The 27,016-nt window shown below is 40.9% G+C and overlaps 1 protein-coding gene across 4 annotated transcripts in view; it reads right to left on the bottom strand.

Moving 5' to 3' along the window:
* Positions 1-27,016, bottom strand: part of KIAA1210 (KIAA1210 ortholog) — a 354,136-nt gene that overhangs the window by 60,190 nt on the left and 266,930 nt on the right. For all 4 annotated transcript variants that reach the window (XM_053699173.1, XM_053699176.1, XM_053699172.1 and 1 more), the window contains exons 5-6: positions 9,583-9,741; positions 8,099-8,164 (exon numbers count right to left, since the gene is read on the bottom strand). In XM_053699173.1, the coding sequence (XP_053555148.1) occupies positions 8,099-8,164; positions 9,583-9,741 (225 nt within the window). The remainder of the gene's footprint in view (positions 1-8,098; positions 8,165-9,582; positions 9,742-27,016) is intronic.

Raw genomic sequence — 27,016 nt, forward strand, 5'->3', positions numbered from 1 at the left:
AATTATACTGTCTGAATCTGACGTTTCACCCTGAAAAAGCCCCAATGTATCTTCCTCATCAGAGAAAAGGCAACTTGGGAAGCAGAACCGAGGACAGGCACCTTACTTTCTGAATTTCTAGATTTCCTCTTGCATTTTCAATGTAATCTGGGAATGGCAGCTAATGCTGCAGATACAGCTGAAGATACCTGGGCAGCAATTTCTGCTTTTAAATAAACTCCACTAGGAGTTATAGAGGAACCACAGGGCACTGCATGTGACGTCATTGAGGCTTGGGATGTAGCAGGAGAAAGCGGAGGTATTATTTTAAAAGCATCATCCTGAGAGACATTAGGCTCAAAAATTCTACCTTTATTTTGCAAGGTTTTCTTGACACATGAAGAACAAAATTGCATAGGAGCTGCAATATGTACATCTAAACATAATAAGCATGAATTCATGAGAGCAGGCTCTTGCTCCATAACAGGCATGTTGTGAAACAATAAATAAACTTGTACAGATAAGTTTCAAAGATTTTAATATTCAATTAAAATAAGCCAAGGAAAAAAACAGAATTTATGTTTACCTGATAAATTACTTTCTCCAACGGTGTGTCCGGTCCACGGCGTCATCCTTACTTGTGGGATATTCTCTTCCCCAACAGGAAATGGCAAAGAGCCCAGCAAAGCTGGTCACATGATCCCTCCTAGGCTCCGCCTACCCCAGTCATTCGACCGACGTTAAGGAGGAATATTTGCATAGGAGAAACCATATGATACCGTGGTGACTGTAGTTAAAGAAAATAAATTATCAGACCTGATTAAAAAACCAGGGCGGGCCGTGGACCGGACACACCGTTGGAGAAAGTAATTTATCAGGTAAACATAAATTCTGTTTTCTCCAACATAGGTGTGTCCGGTCCACGGCGTCATCCTTACTTGTGGGAACCAATACCAAAGCTTTAGGACACGGATGATGGGAGGGAGCAAATCAGGTCACCTAGATGGAAGGCACCACGGCTTGCAAAACCTTTCTCCCAAAAATAGCCTCAGAAGAAGCAAAAGTATCAAACTTGTAAAATTTGGTAAAAGTGTGCAGTGAAGACCAAGTCGCTGCCCTACATATCTGATCAACAGAAGCCTCGTTCTTGAAGGCCCATGTGGAAGCCACAGCCCTAGTGGAATGAGCTGTGATTCTTTCGGGAGGCTGCCGTCCGGCAGTCTCGTAAGCCAATCTGATGATGCTTTTAATCCAAAAAGAGAGAGGTAGAAGTTGCTTTTTGACCTCTCCTTTTACCGGAATAAACAACAAACAAGGAAGATGTTTGTCTAAAATCCTTTGTAGCGTCTAAATAGAATTTTAGAGCGCGAACAACATCCAAATTGTGCAACAAACGTTCCTTCTTTGAAACTGGTTTCGGACACAGAGAAGGTACGATAATCTCCTGGTTAATGTTTTTGTTAGAAACAACTTTTGGAAGAAAACCAGGTTTAGTACGTAAAACCACCTTATCTGCATGGAACACCAGATAAGGAGGAGAACACTGCAGAGCAGATAATTCTGAAACTCTTCTAGCAGAAGAAATTGCAACCAAAAACAAAACTTTCCAAGATAATAACTTAATATCAACGGAATGTAAGGGTTCAAACGGAACCCCCTGAAGAACTGAAAGAACTAAGTTGAGACTCCAAGGAGGAGTCAAAGGTTTGTAAACAGGCTTGATTCTAACCAGAGCCTGAACAAAGGCTTGAACATCTGGCACAGCTGCCAGCTTTTTGTGAAGTAACACAGACAAGGCAGAAATCTGTCCCTTCAGGGAACTTGCAGATAATCCTTTTTCCAATCCTTCTTGAAGGAAGGATAGAATCTTAGGAATCTTAACCTTGTCCCAAGGGAATCCTTTAGATTCACACCAACAGATATATTTTTTCCAAATTTTGTGGTAAATCTTTCTAGTTACAGGCTTTCTGGCCTGAACAAGAATATCGATAACAGAATCTGAGAACCCTCGCTTCGATAAGATCAAGCGTTCAATCTCCAAGCAGTCAGCTGGAGTGAGACCAGATTCGGATGTTTGAACGGGCCTTGAACAAGAAGGTCTCGTCTCAAAGGTAGCTTCCATGGTGGAGCCGACGACATATTCACCAGATCTGCATACCAAGTCCTGCGTGGCCACGCAGGAGCTATCAAGATCACCGACGCCCTCTCCTGATTGATCCTGGCTACCAGCCTGGGGATGAGAGGAAACGGCGGGAATACATAAGCTAGTTTGAAGGTCCAAGGTGCTACTAGTGCATCCACTAGAGCCGCCTTGGGATCCCTGGATCTGGACCCGTAGCAAGGAACTTTGAAGTTCTGACGAGAGGCCATCAGATCCATGTCTGGAATGCCCCACAGTTGAGTGATTTGGGCAAAGATTTCCGGATGGAGTTCCCACTCCCCCGGATGCAATGTCTGACGACTCAGAAAATCCGCTTCCCAATTTTCCACTCCTGGGATGTGGATTGCAGACAGGTGGCAGGAGTGAGACTCCGCCCATTGAATGATTTTGGTCACTTCTTCCATCGCCAGGGAACTCCTTGTTCCCCCCTGATGGTTGATGTACGCAACAGTTTTCATGTTGTCTGATTGAAACCGTATGAATATCGCTCTCAGTTCCAGAATATTTATCGGTAGAAGAGATTCTTCCCGAGACCAAAGACCCTGAGCTTTCAGGGATCCCCAGACCGCGCCCCAGCCCATCAGACTGGCGTCGGTCGTGACAATGACCCACTCTGGTCTGCGGAAGGTCATCCCTTGTGACAGGTTGTCCAGGGACAGCCACCAACGGAGTGAGTCTCTGGTCCTCTGATTTACTTGTATCCTCGGAGACAAGTCTGTATAGTCCCCATTCCACTGACTGAGCATGCACAGTTGTAATGGTCTTAGATGAATGCGCGCAAAAGGAACTATGTCCATTGCCGCTACCATCAAACCTACCACTTCCATGCACTGCGCTATGGAAGGAAGAGGAACAGAATGAAGTATCCGACAAGAGTCTAGAAGTTTTGTTTTTCTGGCCTCTGTCAGAAAAATCCTCATTTCTAAGGAGTCTATTATTGTTCCCAAGAAGGGAACCCTTGTTGACGGAGATAGAGAACTCTTTTCCACGTTCACTTTCCATCCGTGAGATCTGAGAAAGGCCAGGACGATGTCCGTGTGAGCCTTTGCTTGAGGAAGGGACGACGCTTGAATCAGAATGTCGTCCAAGTAAGGTACTACAGCAATGCCCCTTGGTCTTAGCACAGCTAGAAGGGACCCTAGTACCTTTGTGAAAATCCTTGGAGCAGTGGCTAATCCGAAAGGAAGCGCCACAAACTGGTAATGCTTGTCCAGGAATGCGAACCTTAGGAACCGATGATGTTCCTTGTGGATAGGAATATGTAGATACGCATCCTTTAAATCCACCGTGGTCATGAATTGACCTTCCTGGATGGAAGGAAGAATTGTTCGAATGGTTTCCATCTTGAACGATGGAACCTTGAGAAACTTGTTTAAGATCTTGAGATCTAAGATTGGTCTGAACGTTCCCTCTTTTTTGGGAACTATGAACAGATTGGAGTAGAACCCCATCCCTTGTTCTCCTAATGGAACAGGATGAATCACTCCCATTGTTAACAGGTCTTCTACACAATGTAAGAATGCCTGTCTTTTTATGTGGTCTGAAGACAACTGAGACCTGTGGAACCTCCCCCTTGGGGGAAGCCCCTTGAATTCCAGAAGATAACCTTGGGAGACTATTTCTAGTGTCCAAGGATCCAGAACATCTCTTGCCCAAGCCTGAGCGAAGAGAGAGAGTCTGCCCCCCACCAGATCCGGTCCCGGATCGGGGGCCAACATTTCATGCTGTCTTGGTAGCAGTGGCAGGTTTCTTGGCCTGCTTTCCCTTGTTCCAGCCTTGCATTGGTCTCCAAGCTTGCTTGGCTTGAGAAGTATTACCCTCTTGCTTAGAGGACGTAGCACTTTGGGCTGGTCCGTTTCTACGAAAGGGACGAAAATTAGGTTTAGTTTTGGCCTTGAAAGGCCGATCCTGAGGAAGGGCATGGCCCTTACCCCCAGTGATATCAGAGATAATCTCTTTCAAGTCAGGGCCAAACAGCGTTTTCCCCTTGAAAGGAATGTTAAGTAGCTGGTTCTTGGAAGACGCATCAGCTGACCAAGATTTCAACCAAAGCGCTCTGCGCGCCACAATAGCAAACCCAGAATTCTTAGCCGCTAACCTAGCCAATTGCAAAGTGGCGTCTAGGGTGAAAGAATTAGCCAATTTGAGAGCATTGATTCTGTCCATAATCTCCTCATAAGGAGGAGAATCACTATCGACCGCCTTTACCAGCTCATCGAACCAGAAACATGCGGCTGTAGCGACAGGGACAATGCATGAAATTGGTTGTAGAAGGTAACCCTGCTGAACAAACATCTTTTTAAGTAAACCTTCTAATTTTTTATCCATAGGATCTTTGAAAGCACAACTATCTTCTATGGGTATAGTGGTGCGTTTGTTTAAAGTGGAAACCGCTCCCTCGACCTTGGGGACTGTCTGCCATAAGTCCTTTCTGGGGTCGACCATAGGAAACAATTTTTTAAATATGGGGGGAGGGACGAAAGGAATACCGGGCCTTTCCCATTCTTTATTTACAATGTCCGCCACCCGCTTGGGTATAGGAAAAGCTTCTGGGAGCCCCGGGACCTCTAGGAACTTGTCCATTTTACATAGCTTCTCTGGGATGACCAAATTGTCACAATCATCCAGAGTGGATAATACCTCCTTAAGCAGAGCGCGGAGATGTTCCAACTTAAATTTAAACGTAATCACATCAGGTTCAGCATGTTGAGAAATGTTCCCTGAATCTGTAATTTCTCCCTCAGACAAAACCTCCCTGGCCCCATCAGACTGGTTCAGGGGCCCTTCAGAACCATTATTATCAGCGTCGTCATGTTCTTCAGTATCTAAAACAGAGCAGTCGCGCTTACGCTGATAAGTGTGCATTTTGGCTAAAATGTTTTTGACAGAATTATCCATTACAGCCGTTAATTGTTGCATAGTAAGGAGTATTGGCGCGCTAGATGTACTAGGGGCCTCCTGAGTGGGCAAGACTCGTGTAGACGAAGGAGGGAATGATGCAGTACCATGCTTACTCCCCTCACTTGAGGAATCATCTTGGGCATCATTGTCATTGTCACATAAATCACATTTATTTAAATGAGAAGGAACTCTGGCTTCCCCACATTCAGAACACAGTCTATCTGGTAGTTCAGACATGTTAAACAGGCATAAACTTGATAACAAAGTACAAAAAACGTTTTAAAATAAAACCGTTACTGTCACTTTAAATTTTAAACTGAACACACTTTATTACTGCAATTGCGAAAAAATATGAAGGAATTGTTCAAAATTCACCAAAATTTCACCACAGTGTCTTAAAGCCTTAAAAGTATTGCACACCAAATTTGGAAGCTTTAACCCTTAAAATAACGGAACCGGAGCCGTTTTTAACTTTAACCCCTTTACAGTCCCTGGTATCTGCTTTGCTGAGACCCAACCAAGCCCAAAGGGGAATACGATACCAAATGACGCCTTCAGAAAGTCTTTTCTATGTATCAGAGCTCCTCACACATGCGACTGCATGTCATGCCTCTCAAAAACAAGTGCGCAACACCGGCGCGAAAATGAGGCTCTGCCTATGATTTGGGAAAGCCCCTAAAGAATAAGGTGTCTAAAATAGTGCCTGCCGATATAATCTTATCAAAATACCCAGATTAAATGATTCCTCAAGGCTAAATATGTGTTAATAATGAATCGATTTAGCCCAGAAAAAGTCTACAGTCTTAATAAGCCCTTGTGAAGCCCTTATTTACTATCTTAATAAACATGGCTTACCGGATCCCATAGGGAAAATGACAGCTTCCAGCATTACATCGTCTTGTTAGAATGTGTCATACCTCAAGCAGCAAGAGACTGCTCACTGTTCCCCCAACTGAAGTTAATTCCTCTCAACAGTCCTGTGTGGAACAGCCATGGATTTTAGTAACGGTTGCTAAAATCATTTTCCTCATACAAACAGAAATCTTCATCTCTTTTCTGTTTCTGAGTAAATAGTACATACCAGCACTATTTTAAAATAACAAACTCTTGATTGAATAAAAAAACTACAGTTAAACACTAAAAAACTCTAAGCCATCTCCGTGGAGATGTTGCCTGTACAACGGCAAAGAGAATGACTGGGGTAGGCGGAGCCTAGGAGGGATCATGTGACCAGCTTTGCTGGGCTCTTTGCCATTTCCTGTTGGGGAAGAGAATATCCCACAAGTAAGGATGACGCCGTGGACCGGACACACCTATGTTGGAGAAATACACTTTAAATTTTATCCCAAATTAGGATCGATCCCCAGCTAAAATTATGTGAGAAAAGTAAAAAAAAAAAAAAAACATTTAATAAGCATCAAAGAAACTTCTAAAATACCCCTCAGGCAACCCCACACCTCAATTACGGAGGTGCCTTACCGCTACCAATTAAGACGGGATCACCCAGAAATGGAGAAAAACAACTTTTTCCTCAGAAACGTTATAAAGTAAAGCCGGTCAAGTGACCACAACTGCCGAGCTCAAATTACTGCTGCGACACAGAGAGGCACCATTTCCTGGTACACTGAGTACTAGAAATATCAGTTTTTTCAAACCTGACATTAAATTGTTGCATCGTTTTATTTCAAAAGCAAAGGGGAAATGAATAAACTGCTGAAATAGAAAATTCAGCCTTACTTTCAGTTTAAACTTGTATTGTTTTATCAAGTAAATATTTGTCAGAAAATAAAGCCTAATAAAAACATTTTACCTTTTCTTTTTAAAAGAGTTTAAATGTTGGTCTCATACATGCTACAGTGCCTGCTTCATGCCCCAGTGTAACCCATACAACAGGATTATCTATGTCCCAATAAAAAAGCAGTGTTAAGTGCATGGTCTCCCCAACTGGAAGAAAAAGCACTTACCTGCTCCGCTGTCTGGCATGTAGACAGTTACAAGGTATGAGAAGACACAGTTCTTCACAGAGACCTTTGAAAGAACAGAGTAGCCAACCCTGGCTTTCTAAACTAGGGCAGCAATTGGTAGGAAAACACAGTAAGTACCTCTTTACAAGTTCCTAACTGTTTTAAAGCCGACTACCTGACTGCAAGGAATGATTGGAATATGGCTATACCCCAAAGCTTGTAGATTAAATAAAAAAATGTCTTCAGACACCTAAGCTTCACCTCCTCCATGCATCAAAGGCAAAGAGAATGACTGGGGGTTGTGGGTAAGGGAATGATACTTAGCAGTTTAACTGTGGTGCTATTTGCCTCCTCCTGCTGGCCAGGAGAGATATTCCCAACAGTAATTACTCAAGCCGTGGGCTCACCATATCTTAGGAAAGAAATGGAGCATACTTATGAGGCATATTTTTAGGAAGAAGATAAGACTTCATCAAAGGTTACGCTCTAGGCCTATATCTTGTTGATTTATGCTCAAATATCTCCCTATCTACCACATGATCTATGTTTGATTCACAGAAATCTGCCATCCATATGTCTCTTCACCTTTCTGTATTTCACCCTCAGCAAATCTTCTGCACTGAAAGCTCTTTGAAGTCGTTATCCTGTTTGCATTTTTATCAGTATTTATAACAATGTTTTTCTTTGTGTTACCATTGAAAGAATTCATACACTTCTCCAACAGTAGTAAGTGTAGTAATAGTATAGTAAGGTTTGAATTATTTTGCAGTACAGCAACAGCTTCTAAAACTTTTTTTAGTATTGTTTATCTTATCTCCTTTGATATGGCCAAAGTTAGTATTGCACTAATCGGCCAATCACTGTGCAACGTGTAGCAGGGTCAGAGTTTTGAATTCCATGGAATGCACTACAATTTTCAGATTTAAATTAAAGAAAAAGCAGGCAATAAATAATGAAAGTGCATTGCAAACTTTATCACTAGGTATATTTAAACATTTTTTGTGGAATTAACTTTGAGATTAAATGTCGGCCTGTCAGTAACTATCCCCATCCCTTCATTCTACATATCCTTATTATCCTTAGACTATTTTACCTGTTCTTCTTCGCTGTCTGTTCCTCCTAAACTTAGTGAGTTGCGTCTCTCTGCAGGATTGGACAACTAAAAATAAACAAACAGTGAAAATAAGTTCGAAAAGTAATTAATTAAAAAGCAAATGCCTAAAAACGTCCAAAAAAAGTATGCTGCTCTCCAAGTGAAAATAGGGAAAAGATCCTTATTCAGCTCATACAGAACCGTTTTGGGGCTCCTGTCCCTTTTGTCAAGGTTAGCTTAACAAAGGGGCAGGAACCCTGAGATGTTGCTGTATGCGCTGAACGTGGTCACAATATCCGAAGTCCTGAAGTTAGTGCGCATTGAATTTCACTTCCATACTAACGTTTTACTTTCAACTTGTAATATGCACGCCAACCCGCCCCTGTTAAAAGTTAAGTGCAGTTAGTGTGCAATCGAAAGAAAAAGTTAATGTGCCACTTGTCATGTGGCCCCAAGTCAGCAGAAATGATAGAGTCTCTAAAAGCTCTATTACTTTTATCCCTAAATGGGATCAATGATGGGGTGTGAATAACTTTTTAAAACTTTCTATATGGTGCTTTTCCTTTGTATAGCAAGAGGATTACTGCCTGATGTTCATCTTACACAGAGGATGATGGCTCAGTAAAGCTGGAATGCATTTAGGGCCAATTACGAGTGGCGCTCTAACAGTTACGTGCAAGCGCTCATGTTACAAGTTGAAAGTAAACACAAATGAGTGAGCGCAATCACGATTTATGCTAGAATGATTACTGCATCCTTAGAGCTCTGATTAGCTGTGTCGTGAAACAAAAAAGTTGCACAAAACACATCACAAAGTACAGTTACACTCATAAAAAAAAATCACAAAAAAGTTATAAGGGCTCAAAGATATGAGGTCTTAGGTGTTAGAAACAAAAGTCTTTAACATAGAGATACATACATATACATGTCTACCTATGTGTGTGTGTATATATATATATATAAAAATGTAATTGTAGGACAGCTACCCAGGGTGCTTCCAGTGTATATATAAAACAGATAGAAGGAAGGATGCACTCACCAGGAATTTCTTTGTTACCATTTAGGGTATTATCCCCTTAATCAGACATACAAAATAACTTATTTTGTATGTCTAACGAAGGGGGTAATACCCCAAAACGTTACATTAAAAGGTAACAAAGAAATTCCTGGGGAGTGCATCCTTCCTTCTATCTGCTTTATATATATATATATATATATATATATATATATATATATATATATATATATATATATATATATATATATATATATATATATACACACATACATACACACACATATATATTTATACACACACACAGCTTGTTTTCTTACAAGTAGGTATTGAAAATGTTCTCTCTCGTGTGTGGACCCCCACATACGAAATGTTTTTGGCAATAGCTGTCCCCCATACAGCATTCTTATCCTATGTTTTTAGTTGCCAAGGGAATGAGGGTGAAGATACACCAGTATCAGATACATACTGTGTTTGAGGTTTGTGCAATAACATCATGCAAAGAGGTTATTTCTGGTGGACTTCTTGGTAACCCATCATCTTCTGAAAGAGCACCAGAATCTTCCTGCTTCTTGGGAACAATTTTCTGTGGGGTTGATCCTATCCTGATGTTCTGCTGTATCTGAAGCTGTTAATTAAAACAAAAGGTTAAAAACACATTAACTTACTGACAATCATACTGGTTAAGAATTGTCTGCTCCTGGTATCTTTATACATAAATGTGTACTACATCTCAGAATGCAACTACACAACCAAAGGAAATTCTAAACATGTAGTCTTTCATACATTTTGATTTTTTTCTATATTTATAGACTGACTAGTTTTTTTATAATGTAATAATTTATTTAAAGATGTTTGTACAACACTATTCCTCCAGTATGCTGGCAATATCTAACTATATTGTGATGCAGTAAGAGCCAATTTGTGGCTCAGCTAGATTTTCATAAAAATCTCTGTGCTCAGACAGGCTTTGCATAGCCTGGTAAATTTCCAGCCCTCCAGCTAAGGAGTTGGGCCCTGGATTAAGGGATTCAGCAACTTTGGTTAGTTTTTATAAGCAGAACCAAAAAAATAAGAAGAAAAAAAAATGAACTCATTTGAGACGTTTTTCCCTGCTGCATTGTGAATACGAGTATTATGCTTTAACTTTAGAAACTACAGAAGTATAAAAAGAGCTGGCTTTCTACAAATGTAGTAATGTATATATTTAATCTGGTTTTACTATCCTGCAATAGAAGTGTCAAAATATTAAAGCATCAGTGAGTTATACGTGTATTTAAAAATGGTGCAAAAACATAGACAATACTCTAAATAAACAAACACCTGGGCTTTTTTTTATACTGCAGATGATTTATGACTAGTAAAATAAAATGCCTAACGCAGTAACCAACTAAGGGTTAGATTACATGTAGCGCACTATTGTAAGCACAGGACGTGATAAGCTTACGCTTACTAGAGTGCATATTGCAAGTTGAAATTAAATAGATGTGCTCGAGTGTAATCAAGATTAGCGTGCCTAAAGACAGAGCGAAAAGTATAAGGGTAAAAAAAAGGTTGCGCCAAACACAACATAAATACAATAAATAAAAGTATTACACATTATATATTATATATATATATATATATATATATACATACATATACATACACACACATACAAACACATTGATAAAAAAAAAAAGGTTTAGATAAAAATATTAATAAAAATGTTTTATAACAATATGACAAGGTATTTGATTGGGAAGGGCTATTATGTATAAATATACGTCTAAATATGTGTGTGTATATATTATATATATATATATATATATATATATATATATATATACACACACATACACATATATACACACATATACATACAAACACATGCATATACATATTATGTATAAATATACGTCTAAATATGTGTGTGTATATATTATATATATATATATATATATATATATATATATATACACACATACACATATATATACACATATACACACACACACACTTTTTAGTCCTTTCCACCCAAATACCTTTAAAAATAAAAAAATCGTTATGCATTTTTTATATATTATGTGTTCTACTGTGTTTTAAGATTTAACATTCAAATGTTCTTAAAAATTTATATTATATATATATATATATATATATATATACACACATACACACACACACACACCTGTATATATTCATATAGATACATAAGTATAGATATATATATTAGAAAAAATAATTATATATAAATATTTAAGAATAAAAAAAAAAAAAAATTCTTCTATGTGAAGAATATTGGAATGTTAAATATTCATAACTACATTTAGGTTTAACGCAGTTGTCCTAACGCGGTGTTGGGTTATCATGTGAGCGATAACAGTTTTTGTTTTGTCTTTTAAACAGTTTGCACAGTGTATAGGGAGAAGAAATTAACGTGGTCACAATATCCGAAGTCCTGAAGTTAGTGCGCATTGAATTTCACTTGCATACTAACGTTTTACTTTCAACTTGTAATATGCACGCCAACCCGCCCGTGTTAAAAGTTAAGTGCAGTTAGTGTGCAATCGAAAGAAAAAGTTAATGTGCCACTTGTCATGTGGCCCCAAGTCAGCAGAAATGATAGAGTCTCTAAAAGCTGTATTACTTTTATCCCTAAATGGGATCAATGTTGGGGTGTGAATAACTTTTTTTAAATTTTCTATATGGTGCTTTTCCTTTGTATAGCAAGAGGATTACTGCCTGATGTTCATCTTACACAGAGGATGATGGCTCAGCAAAACTGGAATGCATTTAGGGCCAATTACAAGGGCGCTCTAACAGTTACGTGCAAGCGAAAAGTGGTTCATCACGGGTGTTTAGCGCACGTTGGGTTTAGCGCTCATGTTACAAGATAAAAATAAACACAAGGGGTGGAGCCTGGCTGTGCTGGAGAATGGCCGTGTCTTTGTAGTGCTCCTGAGCCAAAGGCCGACCAAATGCCTACAAAGCTAATCTTAAGACCTAAAATTTAAAAAAAAATTGAGCCTATGAACCAAGGAGATAAGCTAGAACACCCAACAGACTGCAAAAGTGAACACTCATGTAATTTGCTTCTTTAGAGTGGGCCGCAATCTGACTAAAACTATCGCACTGCACACATACGGAAGTGGTTGGGAGACGTCTTGAGGCCTTATGCTGGCATTTCATTAGGAGCAGGTAACAGAGATTGTCAGTGAGCCGGTACCTGCCGTTAAGAGTACAAACAGTCTGTCTGCTGTGATCGCAAGTGCGATCGAGTGTCATAACAGAGGAGCCGGGAGAAGGAGACCGGGTATGTTCAGAGGTGCTCCATAAGCACCGGAGCTCAGCGCAATATCAAGTGACTTGAACAGCTGGAGGAAAACTAAATCAGGAGACCCGGTCAGTAAGTTTGTTGGTCCTAGTCCGTGGCAGCTTATTTGGAGTTGTTGTGCTGGGGACAGTCTTCCTAATTATAACAGCACCACAGTTATAAGTGCACCGCGCAAGTAAGTGAAGGGCTTGTGGAGGATACTGTGCTTATAAACACATTATACTTGCTTATCTTTATTAAAGCCCTATAACACTGCTGTAATAGAGGCCTAGAGACAGGGAGATTTGCAGGAGACGATACCAGTGTGTCAAGAATTTGTTGTGACGTAGCAACTTAACGTTAGAGCTCCCAGTTGCCACTCACTACATCAGCACGTTACACAGCTTTAGCCCTGAGGTAGTATTGCAGCTATAGGCTTCCGGGACTTGTACTTGTCAATATACTAGCAAAAACCTGTATATATTCCCCTCTCCCACTCAAATTACAGCTCACATAGTGATCAAAGTGGTGTTAGGAGCAACTATCCTTAGGGGTTAATACAGGCCTTAATAGTACCCACTACAGCAAATGAAGCTTTATTTGAGTTATAGACAACAACACACTGGACAGGGAGTAACTATGGCACAGAAAAAAGAAGGCAGGCTCAGACAAGGGGACAAAAACAAGGAATATGAATTACTACATCAAAAACACAGATACACAAATAAAGATGACCAAGCGCAAATGTCCCACAGGGAAGATGTTACTGCCCCGCCTATTCCTGTTCCGTCACAATATGTCACAAAAGAGGACTTGAGGTGCCTCTCATCTAAGGAAGATAATAAAGGAGATCGCTGCAGACATCAAAAATTTGTTTAGAGAACTGAAACGTGATGTCACTGAATTATCACAAAGAATCGCAACTGTTGAAACTTCGCATAACACGTTGCAAGAGCAGCTAAAAGAAAATACTTCCCAAACACAACAAAATACAAATGTTATCCAAGGTCTTTTGGAGAGGATAGAAGACCTGGACAACCGCAGTCGGCGGAACAACTTGAGAATACGGGGTATTCCAGAATCAATTAATCCAACTGCTCTGCAGGGATACTTGCAGGGCCTTTTCAGAACGATTAAGGGAACCCCGCTAGCACCTGAGATGGTTATAGAGAGAGCTCACAGGGCGCTACGCCCCAAGCCTTCTCCAAAAGTTCCCCCGCGGGATGTTATCCTCAAATTGTTAAATTACAGAGATAATGAGGAAATACTTCGATGCAGCAGAAATAAGCATCCAGTTCAGCATGCAGGGATCTCCCTGCAAATTTTCGCAGACCTGTGCCCCGCCACTCTGCAGAAGCGCAGGGAACTTCGCTTTCTAACATCTGTTTTGCAGGACAACAAAATCCTTTACAGATGGGGATTTCCCACCTGCCTCGTGGCTACCAACGGAGATAAGACAGCGATATACCGGTCGCTGTCAGATTTGGAAATGTTTTGCTCAACGTTGGGCATTGCGGCACCACACCCAGACACTGGGCCAAACGCACCTTTGAATGCAGATGAGAACAGTGACCAGTCCTGAACGGATAGGCAAGAAATCCTAAGAGGCCCCACTGGGTTCATAGGATGGGAGTGGGACTTGACTTTACAAATAAAACTGCTTAGTAGAAAGACCGCATAAGTTATGGTCTTAAATTGATACCTTCTTAATGTCATGTTGTTGTGTTAATCAATGTCAGCATACGAAGGAAACGTGTTCATACAATAAGTTATTGGACCATTCCCGCCCTGCCAGAGGACTCTAGACTAAATTCTGGCACTATACACCTAAGGGTGTTGGACATATTAAAAGTCTGGTTAAAATACGTTACCAGTGTGGGAGGTAACATATGTATTGGTATTGTCTTACTTTTACTATGTCAAGATATGTTGATTGGGAAGGGAAGGTTTTGTTGTTTCCATAGGTAATCCCCTCGTGATCACACATATTCTCCTCGGTTCTAATATATGGTTCTATTTGTTTATCCACAATGTAATAATTAATGTTATTAAATTGAGTTAATGATATAATGTTATGTTGAAATGCAATGTATGGTCTTGAACATATATTTTCTTAACAGGTTGGCCATAGGCATATTCCCTTAAGTAAAGACTTTAAAAGGGCGAGCTGGTCTACTATAGACCTGGTGATATTGCTGTAGCTGATATATAGTAATTTACACTTAATTACTGTTTTACTGTGTCTGCACTCCTCGGGAGAACTGGAAGCTCCCTAATACCAGAGTAATCAATATATACCTTTGTGTCCTCCGTTTTCTTTAGCCGAGAAACTCATCTTACTTGCTTACCTAACTTTTCTCGCTTGCTATATCTTACCTTATCCCCTCCCCTCTTTCCCTCCCCTTTTTTTTTTTTTTTTCTTGCCAGTCACAATGACCCCTCAACCGAATAAACCGAAAATTAATGTAAAAGGTCTGAATAGCCCCGGTAAACGATCTATAGTTACCAGGGAATTACATAAATTACGGGGTTATATTGTTTTCATACAGGAATCACATTTTGTCAAACAAAAAGAGCCTAAATGGCACAACCATAGATATCCGACTGCCCTTTTTTCATCGGGCCCTCGTAAACAAAATGGAGTAGGCATTTTGATACATCATAAGATACCTTTTCAAACACAAGATATTGTGAGAGACAGTTACGCTAGATATATCATAGTGGTGGGCCTCCTCCATGGTATTCAGATAACTTTGATTAATATATACGCTCCAAATGTGGTGCAGCATACTTTTTTCAGGGCTCTCTCGAGCAAATTGTTTGAGAACTCCAAGGGAGTTACGGTTTTGGGAGGGGACTTCAACGCGCCACTTAATCCAAAACAAGATACCTCTAACGGCCTTTACAGCGTGCCACATTATATATTGAAACATATTAATTCAATGCTAAAGAATCACTTATTGCACGACATCTGGCGCACATTACATCCTACAGAAGCAGAGTATACATTTTATTCCAACCCACATAGGAAATACTCCCGTATAGATTTCTTCTTCACTAACTCACAGGGGATAGAGCATGTTCGGTGCAGTGACATAGAGCCAATCACATGGTCGGACCATGCTCCGGTCTCATTTGAGATGCTATGGCCCGAAACGCCAGCAACCTCTATTACTTGGAGACTAGATGACACTCTTGAGTTGCCCCGGAGTTGTTGAAGACATCTCCTCTCACATGACAGATTACTTTGACATTAATATGACAGACGAACTGCCCCTGACTACTGTGTGGGAGGCGCATAAAAGTGTTATTCGAGGCCATCTTATTAAGCACAAAGCTAGAATACAGAAACAAAAAAGTGAAAAATATAATCAGTTGATGTGCGAGATCATGACGCTAGAAGAACAACATAAAAAAGACCCTCTGTTTAATGACAGTGAGGCTAAACTGAAACAGGCAAGACTGGACTTCAGACAGCTTCTCCAAGAGGAGGACCATAAGATAGCGACCTGGCTTGAACAGAAGTACTATGAGGGGGGGGACAGAGCTGGAAAATTATTATCAAGGACGCTTAAGAGAACCCAACTTAAATCATATGTATATTCTATGAAAGATGAAAAGAATGTGACACATAGGGATAGCCCTGGCATAGCAGAGGTTTTCCGTTCCTATTACAGCGGCCTTTAGAATCTTAGGTCCTCATCTGGGGCCAAGCCCCTAGATGTGCCCTCTCAGCGCCGTTTAGCGTTGGAATATCTTAATAATACACATTTACCGTCCCTAGACGTGGAGGCGACGGAATTCCTGGAGTCTCCCTTGACTCAAGAGGAAATAAAAGATGCCCTACAGAGTCTTCCAAATGGGAAATGCCCCAGCCCCGATGGGCTAGGAGCTAAATATTATAAGACCTTCTTGAAAAAGTTATTGCCACATCTGCAGACCTTGTTCAACCCTCTGCTGGACACGGGGACACTGCTGTCCTCCATGTTGGTGGTATATATCACTGTAATCCCTAAGCCGGGTAAACCGCCAGATAAACCGCAAAGCTATAGGCCAATCTCATTGTTGAATACCGATGTGAAAATTCTGGCGAAGGCCTTAGCAAACAGAGTAAATAGGTTTTTGCCCGGTCTGGTCGCACTAGACCAAGTTGGGTTTGTCCCGGGTCGGGAAGCGAGGGACAATACCCTTAAGGTATTGCAGCTGATCACACATTCTGAACGGGGGGGGCTGCCGCTCACCCTGCTCTCCACAGATGCTGAGAAAGCGTTTGATAGGGCGAGCTGGCAGTTCCTTAGATGTACATTAGAAAAAATGGGTTTCAGGGAGCGTTTTCTCGGGACAGTCTTCTGCCTTTATTCCGCACCAAATGCCCGGATCAGGGTTAATGGTATAATCTCCGACCTTTTGTCCATCACTAATGGAACCAGGCAGGGGTGTCCTCTGTTGCCCCTGCTATTTGCCATTTCGGTGGAGGCTCTGGCATGCAATATTCGAGATAACCGCCAAGTCAAAGGGTACTTACTAAGAAACAGAGAGTACAAAATAATAATGTATGCAGACGACCTGCTATTCACAATGAATTTCCTTTTCTCAATTTCCTTCTCAACACATCCAAATCGGAAGTTTTAGGGGTCATCTTGGACCCGTCCGTTAAACATTGGTTAACGGTACACAGCCCGTTTCAGATAAATGACAAACACTTAAAATATCTGGGAATCTACCTGACAACTTCCATGTCTGATCTATTTGAGGCCAATTATGCGACTCTCAGACGTGCGGTTGCAGCCGATCTATCGTCTTGGAAACATAAAACTATTTCCTGGTTGGGGAGAATAAGCGTTGTCAAAATGAACGTGCTCCCCAGATTATTATATTTGTTCCAAACACTACCTATTCCGCTCCCCGCGCTTTCCTTGCGGCACTTCAGAGATTAGTAGAGGAATATATATGGATTGGTGTGAGGCCCAGAATCAACAGAGCGACAATGACTCTCCCGAGAGATGCGGGAGGCTTGGGCCTACCGGACCTAAGTTTGTACAGAAGAGCAGTGATATTACAGAGGGTGGTTGAATGGTGTCAGGGTAATCCCCAGAAAGACTGGGTTGGAATTGATAGAGATATTCTACAGGTGATGGAATTGGCGCCTCTCCTGTGGATTAGTGATAAGCATAGACCACCTCATGTACACGACTTTCCCCTGCTGGAGGAATTATTTACCACATGGGATAGTACGATCCAAGTGGAACCTCATATATCCACTCCGTACTCTCCCTTGACACCGATATACGGGAACCCGGATTTGCGTCTGCAGGCCAGATTGTCCTTAGATCAAACTAAACCTTTCCCTAACCGGGTAGCTACTTTTGTGATAACGGGGAGACTGAAGATGAGGGAAGAGGTCCTGATGGATCACCCTGACTTACCTGTACCATGGTTAGTTTATTTACAAATAGGGCATTAATATTAACACTCACAAATACAGATCACAACTAGTGAGAGACCCTACACCATTTGAAACACATTGTACAAAGCAAACAGCATCCAAACACTTGGTCTCATCCATTTACACCCTACTTCTACACCCAGTTGACAGTCCCCTCCCAAACTACAGCAGAATGTGGCACAAAGAATTGGGATCCGAACTCACGAGAGAGGAATGGCAATGGATTTTCCGGGCCCCAAAGACCCTGTCAGTCTCAGCACGAACGCAGGAGTCCCACTATAAGGTGTTGAGTCGATGGTACCTCACACCATCCAGGCTTAAAATAATCTATCCTAGAGTCTCTGATAAATGCTGGAGAGGTTGTGGAGAGACAGGCACATTGTTACATATTTGGTGGGACTGCTCGCTACTAGAGGGTTTTTGGTCCTCGGTGTGGGAGGAGATTCAGAGCATATTAGAGTTAGAGATCTCAAAGACACCTGAGACCCTACTATTTCATTTTTCTGACCGAATACAGAACCCTTCTAATGTTAATGTTAACAGGGGCAAAAAACCTAATTCCACTCCGCTGGAAGACGAACCAGATCCCACACTAGAGGATTGGAGACAAAATGTGCAAAATGTCCTGCTCCTTGAAAAGTATCACTATGTAAAGACTTTAAAACTGGAGGTCTATGAGATGTTGCTGCATATGTGGAAGGGGACCAGCCCTGAAAGATGAGGGGACCCTCCCTGAGAGCAGAGAGGTGGGCACATGGCATTTGTGACCTCGGTAGATGATGTTGTTCTTTTTTTTTTTTTCTCTCTTTCTTTCTTCTTCTCTCCCTCCCTCTTTTCCCCCTCCCCCCTCTTTTCCCCCCAAGGTTATGTATTCTCTGGAGGAGTGTGGCCTTTGTTGTATTGTTGCTTGGTATTTCACTAGGGCATGTTAATATTCCTTGTATTATGACTATAGACCTGATGTGATACTGTGTATTAATGTTAATGATATAACCATGTCCTCAGTAGGGGGCATGGAGTATGATCTAAGAAAAAAGTAGAAAATGTAAGGTAGAGCTAAATGAGTATTGTATGCTTTATGGTCAGTGCTATTGAAGATGCCCATCTGTCACTCTCTAATATAGTCATCTAGACCCGATTGTCTGTGGGTCTCTTAACATACTATATGCCTGTTTTGTAGTGACTTAAACAATATTGTACCACTGTTTTCTCAATAAAGCTCTTTTTGAAGAAAAAAAAACAAAAAAAACAAATGCGTGAGTGCAATCACGATTTACGCTAGAATGATTACTGCATCCTTAGAGCTCTGGTTAGCTGTGTCGCAAAACAAAAAAGTTGCACAAAACTCATCACAAAGTACAGTTAAACCCATAAAAATAAAAACCACAAAAAAGTTATAAGGGCTCAAAGATATGAGGTCTGAGGTGTTAGAAAAAAAAAGGCAGGCAAAAGGCTTTAACATGGAGATACATACATATACATGTCTACATATGTGTGTGTGTATATACTGTATAATGTGTATATATATATATATATATATATATATATATATATATATATATATATATATATATATATATATGCACACACACATATGTATTTATACACTCACTGGCCACTTTATTAGGTACACCTGTTCAATTGCTTGGTAACACAAATTGCCAATCACATAGCAGCAACTTAATGCATTTAGGCATCTAGACGTGATGAAGACGACTTGCTGAAGTTCAAACCGAGCATCAGAATGGGGAAGAAAGGGGATTTAAGGGACTTGAACTTGTCATGGTTGTTGGTGCCAGACGGGCTGGTCTGAGTATTTAAAAAACTGCTGATCTACTGGGATTTTTCATGCATAACCATCTCTAGAGTTTACAGAAATTGATCAGAAAAAAGAGAAAATATCCAGTGAGCAGCAGTTGTGTGGACAAAAATGCCTTGTTGATGTCAGAGGAGAATGGGCAGACTGGTTTGAGATGATAGAAATATAACTCAAATAACCACTCCTATGGCATGGAATGTCCACGACTTCATTCTAATTACTAGTGGGATATTCAACTCCTGGTATGCAGAATACCATCTCTGAATGCACAACACGTCGAACCTTGATGCAGATGGGCTACAGCAGAGCAGACCACACCGGGTGCCACTCCTGTCAGCTAATAACAGGAAACTGAAGCTACAATTCGCACAGGCTCACCAAAATTCGACCGATAGAAGATTGGAAAAACGTTGCCTGGTCTGATGAGTCTCGATTTCCGCTGCAACATTCAGAGGGTAGGTCAGAATTTGGCGTAAACAACATGAAAGCATGGATCCATCCTACCTTGCTCAGGCTGGTGGTGGTAGTGTAATGGTGTGGGGGATATTTTCTTGGCATACTTTGGGCCCCTTAGTACCAATTGAGCATTGTTTAAACACCACCGCCTACCCGAGTATTGCTGCTGACCATGTCCATCCCTTTAGGACTACAGTGTACCCATCTTCTGATGGCTACTTCTAGCAGGATAATGCACCATGTCACAAAGTTCAAATCATCTCAAACTGGTTTCTTGAACATGACAATGAGTTCACTGTACTCCAATGGCCTCCACAGTTGCCAGATCTCAATAAAATAGAGCACCTTTGTGATGTGCAGCCGACAAATCTGCAGCAACTGCGTGATGCTCTCATGTCAATATGGACCAAAATCTCTGAGGAATGTTTCCAACACCTTGCTAAATCTACGTCACAAAGAATTAAGGCAGTTCTGAAGGCAAAAGGGGGTCCAACCGAGTACTAGCAAGGTGTACCTAATAAAGTGGAGTGTATGTATTTACCTACAGATATACACATATAAATACAAATACATATGTATACAGGCATACCTCAGAGATATTGCAGGTTCGGTTCCAGACCACCACAATAAAGTAAATAAATCAATAAAGTGAGTCACACTGTTCTTTTGTTTACCAGTGCATATAAAATTTATATTTACACTTTACTGTAGTCTATTAACTGTGCAAAAGCATAAAGTCTAAAAAAAAACAATGTACATACCTAAATTAAAAAAATAATTTTATTGCTAAAAATGCTAACCATCGTCTGAGCATTCAGTGAGTCATAATCTTTTTGCTGGTAGTGTGTATATATAGGTGTGTGTATATATGCACATTACTGTGTATTTATGTGTTTATATGTGTGTGTATGTAAGTTGGAAAAATGGAGCAGATAGACCTGCTAAACACAGGATTGCCACAAACCTTCAATTTGTAAAAAGAGCAATATCTGAGAAGTGCAATAAAGTGAAGCACAATATATAGCTTGATGAGGATTTATGATCCGTTTTTATTAACATTATTCACAGTGATGACAGTAATGCCTATGTTTGACTGCATTGATGTGCTCTTGACCTCATTTTGGCTACATTAAAGGGACAGTCAAGTCCAAAAAACATAATTTATGCTTACCTGATAAATTTATTTCTCTTGTAGTGTGTTCAGTCCACGGGTCATCCATTACTTATGGGATATATTCTCCTTCCCAACAGGAAGTTGCAAGAGGATCACCCAAGCAGAGCTGCTATATAGCTCCTCCCCTCACATGTCATATCCAGTCATTCGACCGAAACAAGACGAGAAAGGAGAAACTATAGGGTGCAGTGGTGACTGGAGTTATAATTTAAAATTTAGAACCTGCCTCAAATAGACAGGGCGGGCCGTGGACTGAACTACAAGAGAAATAAATTTATCAGGTTAGCATAAATTATGTTTTCTCTTGTTAAGTGTGTTCAGTCCACGGGTCATCCATTACTTATGGGATACCAATACCAAAGCTAAAGTACGCGGATGATGGGAGGGACAAGGCAGGAACATTAAACATAAGGAACCACTGCCTGTAGAACCTTTCTCCCAAAAACAGCCTCCGAAGAAGCAAAAGTGTCAAATTTGTAAAATTTGGAAAAGGTATGAAGTGAAGACCAAGTTGCAGCCTTGCAAATCTGTTCAACAGAGGCCTCATTCTTAAAGGCCCAAGTGGAAGCCACAGCTCTAGTGGAATGAGCTGTAATTCTCTCAGGAGGCTGCTGTCCAGCAGTCTCATAGGCTAAGCGTATAATGCTACGAAGCCAAAAAGAGAGAGAGGTAGCCGAAGCCTTTTGACCTCTCCTCTGTCCAGAGTAAACGACAAACAGAGAAGAAGTTTGTTGAAAATCTTTAGTTGCCTGTAAGTAGAACTTCAGAGCATGGACCACGTCTAGATTATGCAAAAGACGTTCCTTCTTTGAAGAAGGATTAGGACATAAGGATGGAACAACAATCTCTTGATTGATATTCTTGTTAGAAACAACCTTAGGTAAAAACCCAGGTTTAGTACGCAGAACTACCTTGTCTGAATGAAAGATCAGATAAGGAGAATCACAATGTAAGGCAGATAACTCAGAGACTCTTCGAGCCGAGGAAATAGCCATCAAAAACAGAACTTTCCAAGATAAAAGCTTAATATCAATGGAATGAAGGGGTTCAAATGGAACACCCTGAAGAACTTTAAGAACCAAGTTTAAGCTCCACGGAGGAGCAACAGCTTTAAATACAGGCTTAATCCTAGCCAAAGCCTGACAAAAAGCCTGGACGTCTGGATTCTCTGCCAGACGCTTGTGTAAAAGAATAGACAGAGCAGAAATCTGTCCCTTTAGTGAACTAGCGGATAAGCCCTTTTCTAAACCCTCTTGTAGAAAAGACAATATCCTAGGAATCCTAACCTTACTCCATGAGTAACTCTTGGATTCACACCAATATAAATATTTACGCCATATCTTGTGATAAATTTTTCTGGTAACAGGTTTCCGAGCCTGTATTAATGTATCAATAACCGAATCCGAAAACCCACGCTTTGATAGAATCAAGCGTTCAATTTCCAAGAAGTCAGCCTCAGAGAAATTAGGTTTGGATGGTTGAAAGGACCCTGAATTAGAAGGTCCTGCCTCAGGGGTAGAGACCATGGTGGACAGGACGACATGTCCACTAGGTCTGCATACCAGGTCCTGCGTGGCCACGCAGGCGCTATCAGAATCACCGATGCTCTCTCCTGTATGATCCTGGCAATCAGTCGAGGTAGCAACGGAAAAGGTGGAAACACATAAGCTATGCTGAAAACCCAAGGGGTTGCTAGTGCATCTACCAGCACCGCTCCCGGGTCCCTGGACCTGGATCCGTAACAAGGAAGCTTGGTGTTCTGGCGAGATGCATTGAGATCCAGATCCGGTTTGCCCCAACGATGAATCAGTTGGGCAAATACCTCCGGGTGAAGTTCCCACTCCCCCGGATGAAAAGTCTGGCGACTTAAAAAATCCGCCTCCCAGTTCTCCACGCCTGGGATGTAGATCGCTGACAGGTGGCAAGAGTGAGACTCTGCCCAGCGAATTATCTTCGAGACTTCCATCATCGCTAGGGAACTCCTGGTTCCCCCTTGATGATTGATGCAAGCCACAGTCGTGATGTTGTCCGACTGAAATCTGATGAACCGCAGTGTTGCCAACTGAGGCCAAGCTAGAAGAGCATTGAATATTGCTCTTAATTCTAGAATGTTTATTGGGAGGAGTTTCTCCTCCTGAGTCCACGATCCCTGAGCCTTCAGGGAGTTCGAGACTGCTCCCCAGCCTAGTAGGCTGGCATCTGTTGTTACAATCGTCCAATCTGGTCTGCAAAAAGTCATTCCTTTGGACAGATGAACCCGTGACAACCACCAGAGAAGAGATTCTCTGGTCTCCTGGTCCAGATTTAGCAAAGGGGACAGATCTGAGTAATCCCTGTTCCATTGACTTAGCATGCATAGTTGCAGCGGTCTGAGATTGTTAGGATTTGTTAAGTTATTTTAGAAAACACTACTACAACAGCTTACTGCTAATGTAGGACCACTCAGTCTCACACCTTACCTCGGATTCCCACAGATTGAACTTAAGGGAACCCTGATACGCTCATTGATCTGAGGGTCACTACAGCAGGGTAGCTGAGTGAAAACGGAACCTTCACGCAACAATAACTGCTAGCAGCAGAAAGGAGAGTAATTCTTAGAGGAATGTAACTTCAACAGTAGTGAAAGAGTTAATTACTGCAGGTGCCTTGATTCACACACACAAGCAGTGTAAAATAGTTTATGCAGCAGGCTTTAGCAAACACACCAAAAATCACACAGTACTTTGTTATCTGAATGAATAAATCAAGCTGAGGGCATTATGTAAACCATAATTTGATAATGAATATTAGTTATTTCCAAACTTGTTCAATGAAAGCATAAGAAGCTGTGTTAATCTCATGAAACAGGTAAAGTTGAAGTTTATACAAACAGTTATTTGCAAGCAGAATGAAGGTTAATTGTGATAAAGACTGAAGTATGCTTAGGAAGTCCGTTTATGAGAAATGGTAGCAATATGAATCTTTGTCACAGTTATTTGTATGCAGGTTAGTAAGTAGAAGAAATAGTTTAGTGCATATTTGTCATCTGAAGCGTATATGAATCTCCAGCAGGTGAGAGTTACACAGTTAATATGGCAAGTTTGAGTGTAATGAAGTTGCAGCAGTACACACAGTTCATACAATGCAATATATACAGACCAGTATTACAGGAGATGGCAAATGAGCAGAGTAATACTGTTACCAGACAGCAAACAGTCCCAGCGGTATCACAGCGAGCCTGACAGAGAACCGCGGCGGGAGAATGTCAGGCGTGACGTCACACGCTGCAGGGAGTAACTTCAATACAGGAGAGAGACTGAGAAATCTCTGACTGGAATAAACGGTGAAAATCTTCAGGCACAAAAGAGCATCTGCAGGTTGATTCAAGCAGGCAGAAACTCAGGGTGAGTTTGGAGAGCAATGAAGTGAAATACAGAGTTGTATAAACGGCTAGGTCTCTTCAGAAGCAGCTTGTCACTGAGCAACAAATTACCAAGCAATGAGTTCTGTTGGGAGGAGCCTTAAATAGGGCTAGTGAGTTCACTTTCTTAAAGGTACAGCATGAAAAGAGATAACGGATCAAGGACCAGGACGATCAGGATTCCTACGATGAAACAAGGAGACAAGACGGGGAGCAGAGACATTAGTGGAAGGTTCCCAAGAGTCCTCCTCCGGACCAAACCCTTTCCAACTGACAAGATATTGAAGTTGATTATGATGGTAACGAGAGTCTAGGATAGACTCAATCTCATACTCCATGCCATCAATAACTGAAGGATCCACCGTGTCATTCTGAGTCGTGTCTCTGATTGTACTGTACGGTTTCAAGAGAGAAACGTGGAATGTGGGATGTATCTTTAGAGAATCTGGTAGCTGAAGTGTTACAGCATTAACATTGACAACCTTTTGTATTGGATAAGGCCCTAAATATAGAGAAGCGAGTTTTTTAGAAGGAACTTGTAACCTTAAATGTTTAGTGCTTAACCAGACTTTGTCGCCAATCTTGTAATCTGGGGGCTTGGATCTACGTAGATCATAATGGTGTTTCTGAACAGCCTGAGCTTCTTGTAAGACTTGTTTCAATGTTGTGAAATTGGTGGCAATGGTGTTAACAAGATCATTGACTATAGGCATGTCGGATTTGTTGGTCCGATTTGGGTAATATGAAGGATGAAATCCATAGTTGATGTAAAATGGTGTCATTTTAGTTGACGAATTTACAGCATTATTATGGGCAAATTCGGCAGTAGCAAGTAGAGAATGCCAGTTATCTTGTTGTTGAGTGCAGTAGCAACGAAGGTACTGCTCTAATGTTTGATTTGTCCTTTCTGTTTGACCATTCGTTTGTGGATGATAAGCGGTACTCAAACGTTTGGTAATGTTGAGAGAGGAGCACAGTTGATTCCAAAACCTTGAAGTGAATTGCGTACCTCTATCTGTGGTAATTGACTCAGGTAGACCATGTAATTTCACAATGTGATTCAGAAAAAGTGAGGCAGTTTCTGAAGCTGTAGGAAATGTGCCATTTTAGAAAATAAGTCCACTACTACTAATATGGTGTTATAATTAGCTGATGAAGGTAGATCAACGATGAAATCCATAGCAATCGCTGCCCAAGGTCTGTCTGGTACTGGTAAAGAGAGAAGGTAACCATAGGGACTCTTATGCTGATGTTTCTTAGTTGTACATACCATACAGGATTCAATGTACTGTTGAATAGTATCATGCATCTTAGGCCACCAATAATTCCTTTTAATCAAATGAGCAGTTCTATGAACTCCAGGATGACCAGCCAACAAGGAGTCGTGGGCAAAGGTAAGTACCTCATTCCTGAGAGAAGGAGGTATATATAATAGAGTGCCATGGTAGTATAAGTTGTCCGAATGTTTTAGTACATCCAATTGATCCAAAGATGAATCATACCTTAAATGTTCTTGTAGAGTGGTTTTAAAATCAGTTGTTAGACAAATAATTCTATCCGAAGGTATGATAGATGAAGGAGAAACCACATCAGTAGGACGAGGGTCTTTTCTAGAAAGAGCATCGGCTTTCATATTTTTGGATCCTGGTCTATAAGTTATAACGTAATCAAAACGAGAAAAGAACAAACTCCATCGAACCTGGCGAGCAGTAAGGGTCTTGTTTGATTTTAAATATTCTAAATTACGGTGATCAGTATAGATGGTGATTGGATATGTTGCACCCTCCAGGAGGTGTCGCCAAAACTCCAAAGCTGATTTGATTGCAAGAAGTTCCTTATCACCAATTCCATAATTAATCTCCGCTGAACTCATGGTTCTAGAATAGTAGGAGACAGGATGCAAAGGTTCTTTATCAGAATGTCTTTGAGATAAAACAGCCCCCACAGCAAACTCAGAAGCATCAACTTCCAGCGTAAATTGACATGTGGGATCTGGAAATTGTAAAATAGGGGCTGAGACAAATTTACTTTTTAGAATATTAAAGGAATGATCAGCATCTTGATTCCAAACAAACTTAACTTGCTTACGTGTTAGCGTAGTGAGAGGTCTGACAATAAGAGAGAAATCTTTAATGAACTTTCTATAAAAGTTCGCAAAGCCAAGGAATCTTTGAACATCTTTTTTATTACGTGGAATAGGCCAGTTAGTGATAGCGTCTACTTTGCTTGACTCCATTGAAATTCCAGCTGCTGAGATGCAATATCTAAGGAATGATATGGTGTTTGTGTTAAAAATACACTTTTCAAGCTTTG

Source organism: Bombina bombina, chromosome 1 (assembly GCF_027579735.1).
Source record: "Bombina bombina isolate aBomBom1 chromosome 1, aBomBom1.pri, whole genome shotgun sequence".
NCBI lineage: Eukaryota > Metazoa > Chordata > Amphibia > Anura > Bombinatoridae > Bombina > Bombina bombina.